The sequence below is a fragment of the Austrofundulus limnaeus genome, unplaced genomic scaffold (assembly GCF_001266775.1).
Source record: "Austrofundulus limnaeus strain Quisiro unplaced genomic scaffold, Austrofundulus_limnaeus-1.0 Scaffold60, whole genome shotgun sequence".
NCBI classification, from domain to species: domain Eukaryota; kingdom Metazoa; phylum Chordata; class Actinopteri; order Cyprinodontiformes; family Rivulidae; genus Austrofundulus; species Austrofundulus limnaeus.
Window position 1 is genome coordinate 859,007 of NW_013952462.1, and position 2,703 is coordinate 861,709.

Below are 2,703 nucleotides of genomic sequence, written 5' to 3' on the forward strand. Positions count from 1 at the left end.
TTTTATTTTTTTTACAAATCGTTACAACTTTTAGAAGATGCTTCTAAAAGAATAAGACCTTGTAAATGTGTCATCTGGCTAAATCTTTTGTTAAAACACACATAACACCAAAGTTTAGTAACCTCAATGACACCTTTGTTTTCTCTTGCTGATATTTATTTTCATGTGTGAATGCAGTTTATCACAGCAGTACTTTTCCACTTCAAGTTCTGCTGTTAGTTTTTGCATGCCGTGTAAGGTTGTATATCTCAGTTCAAGATCAGACTTTTATGATCACGCTATMTTTACTATTTTGAACTTTTAATTTAGAAGTGTCCTGATGGACAGTTAATGTGCACTTTCCATGTGCTATCTTGTGTGCACACCCAGGAGAGTGAGACTAGTTACATGTTATTTAAAGCTGTCAGGATGGTGAAACATGTCTAGGAAGCCTTGAGCATTTGGAATTACACCAACTCCTTACGCATTAATTAAACTTGCAGCACATTTTACTAACCTGCTTTTCCTCAAGGCACACACTCCATTTCAGGAAACACATATCCTATATACAATTATGAATAACTTAAACTGACAACCATCCATCTTGGCATTTAGTAACCTTGAATGTTTTTCCTTTTTTTTAATAGTACAGAAAAAATGGTTTTGTGGGCATGTTATGAATCTAATAACTTTCCTGTTGTAGYTGCTTTTTGAATTCCCTCTGTTTGGAGAAAGTTTACTTTGAACTTGACTAATAGTTAAGTGGCTAATGGRTAGTCTGATTCTGGCCAAGACCAAGCTGGATTGCAGCTGTCCTAAACCTCAAAACTTTTAAAACAGTTCACACAGATTTTGTTTTAGACACCTTTCCACTGCTGTCTGTTTTCCATTATATGATTATTTACGCATAATCGTGTGGTTATTTGCAGGTTTAAACAGTAGCGTCTAGCTGTAGCACTTCTGTTTCAGCCTGGGGCACTCCCAGTAAAGTGTAAAGTATTTTTTTTATGAACAGCTTTCATTTTTATTGAGAATGAAATAGTTTTAAAACAACAACAATCCTGTTTGGTATTCTTYAAGTAGCTGTTTATTTTTTTCCCAATTCAGCCTGAATTGAGTTTTCTTTCTTTCCTCAAACTGAGGTCATTCAAAGAGTTGTCTACAGCAAGTAAGATATTTGTTCATAACTGCTTGACTTTGTTCCATAAAATCCCACTTCAAACGATCTGAGCTTTTTATTTAATGCGTTTGGTCATTTGTTGCCTAATATTATGAAATTTGTGCAGGGCTRTTATTGATATAAAAGCAAAATTAGCAGGTAAATCTTTTTACTTTGGAACAAAGGCTTACAAAAATTGGGAGTTTTAGCCAAGTCTTACTAGGAGTTGTGGCACTTTCAATTAGCAATGGAATTAAAAGGAAAATAGACAAAACACACACACAGGTGTTTTTATACAAAAGAGCCAACTTCATTCACACTGTTACAAAGTCTCACCTTACAGGAGCAGTAAAAGGGAAAGAGCTTCATAATGAGAAAGCGTGTACGTACCTTTATGCTTTCCTGCTACTGCCTTTTCATGTGTCAGTAATTCTCCAGGGAGTGGTTGGCGATGGCGCTTTCCACCTGAGCGTGAGTGAAGGCTAACTAAATGAGGGAATGGGAGAGCTGCTGTACGGAGAAGGCAGTTAGCATTTTTTTCTGCCTCTGCCATGTTGTTAAGGCCTCGCAGAGCGCCACATCAGCACTTTCCTCACACCGCCGGGACCAGTTGTTGTTAGCGCGAAGGTGAAGCAAATGCATTATGAATAGCTAATAGTAAAACTGCCACAAAATCGGGCCATATGCTGCTTTTTTAGTTCGATCATTTGGTTTGGAATAGGGTGGGAGGGAGGGAGAGGAGGGGGTCGAAAGGCGGCTGTTGTGAACTGCATCATTTTATCGGTGCAGAGATATTTTGAAGATTGCCTGTATATCTCCAGCGAAGTTTGATTCAGAGGGGGCTGTAAAGTGTAAAGATGACGGGAGGGGGACTGGATGTTCATGTTGCTAAGAGTTCTTACACAGATGTCAAGGCCAATAAGGTAGTGATGTAAAGTCCTACAGTAATGGCTGTGAGAAGCTATTAGCCTATTTGTCTTTTATTATTGCTCTCATTTCTGCGTGATGCTCATGGCTGTGCAAGTTTATCATCTTAATGTTATTGTAAAATTAGCTTAATGGTTTCCTGTTTCCTCTTCCCCTTTCTTCTACTCTGAAATCTGGACTCTCTTTTGTTCTTTTGTCTGCATTGTTTCTTTATCATTCACCGTGTTTCTCCCCTTTTCTTCTCATCCCATTGCTGTTCCCCAGATGTTCTCGTAAGGACCYCTGTGAAAGAGCCGGAGAGCCTCAGAGGTTTGCATCCGACCAGAGACAGTGTGTGGAGCTGACTGTTCAGCCCAGAAATATATCTGTCACCATGTCTGAAGTCCAGGTAAGCATTCTTATACCTTTTTATTATTGTTGTACTTTCACTGTTTGAGCTTTTTAGATAAAAACAAAATGAAAAGGGGGGTTTTGGAAGAGATAAAACTTGAAATATTTTATAAAAATGCAAATACTGGCTTCTAGTGGAGCACACTTTGTCCTGGTTGTAGTTACAGCATGCTAACCATTATGCTACTGGTCTGCAGACATGTGACCAGAAGCTGCTGTTGCTTAAACTGATAGGAATAATATATATA

The 2,703-nt window shown here is 38.3% G+C and overlaps 1 protein-coding gene across 4 annotated transcripts in view; it reads left to right on the plus strand.

Moving 5' to 3' along the window:
* plxna1b (plexin A1b) overlaps positions 1 to 2,703 on the plus strand; it is a 199,413-nt gene that overhangs the window by 108,294 nt on the left and 88,416 nt on the right. For all 4 annotated transcript variants that reach the window (XM_014009644.1, XM_014009646.1, XM_014009645.1 and 1 more), the window contains exon 6: positions 2,330 to 2,453. In XM_014009644.1, coding sequence (XP_013865098.1) covers positions 2,330 to 2,453 — 124 coding nt within the window. The remainder of the gene's footprint in view (positions 1 to 2,329; positions 2,454 to 2,703) is intronic.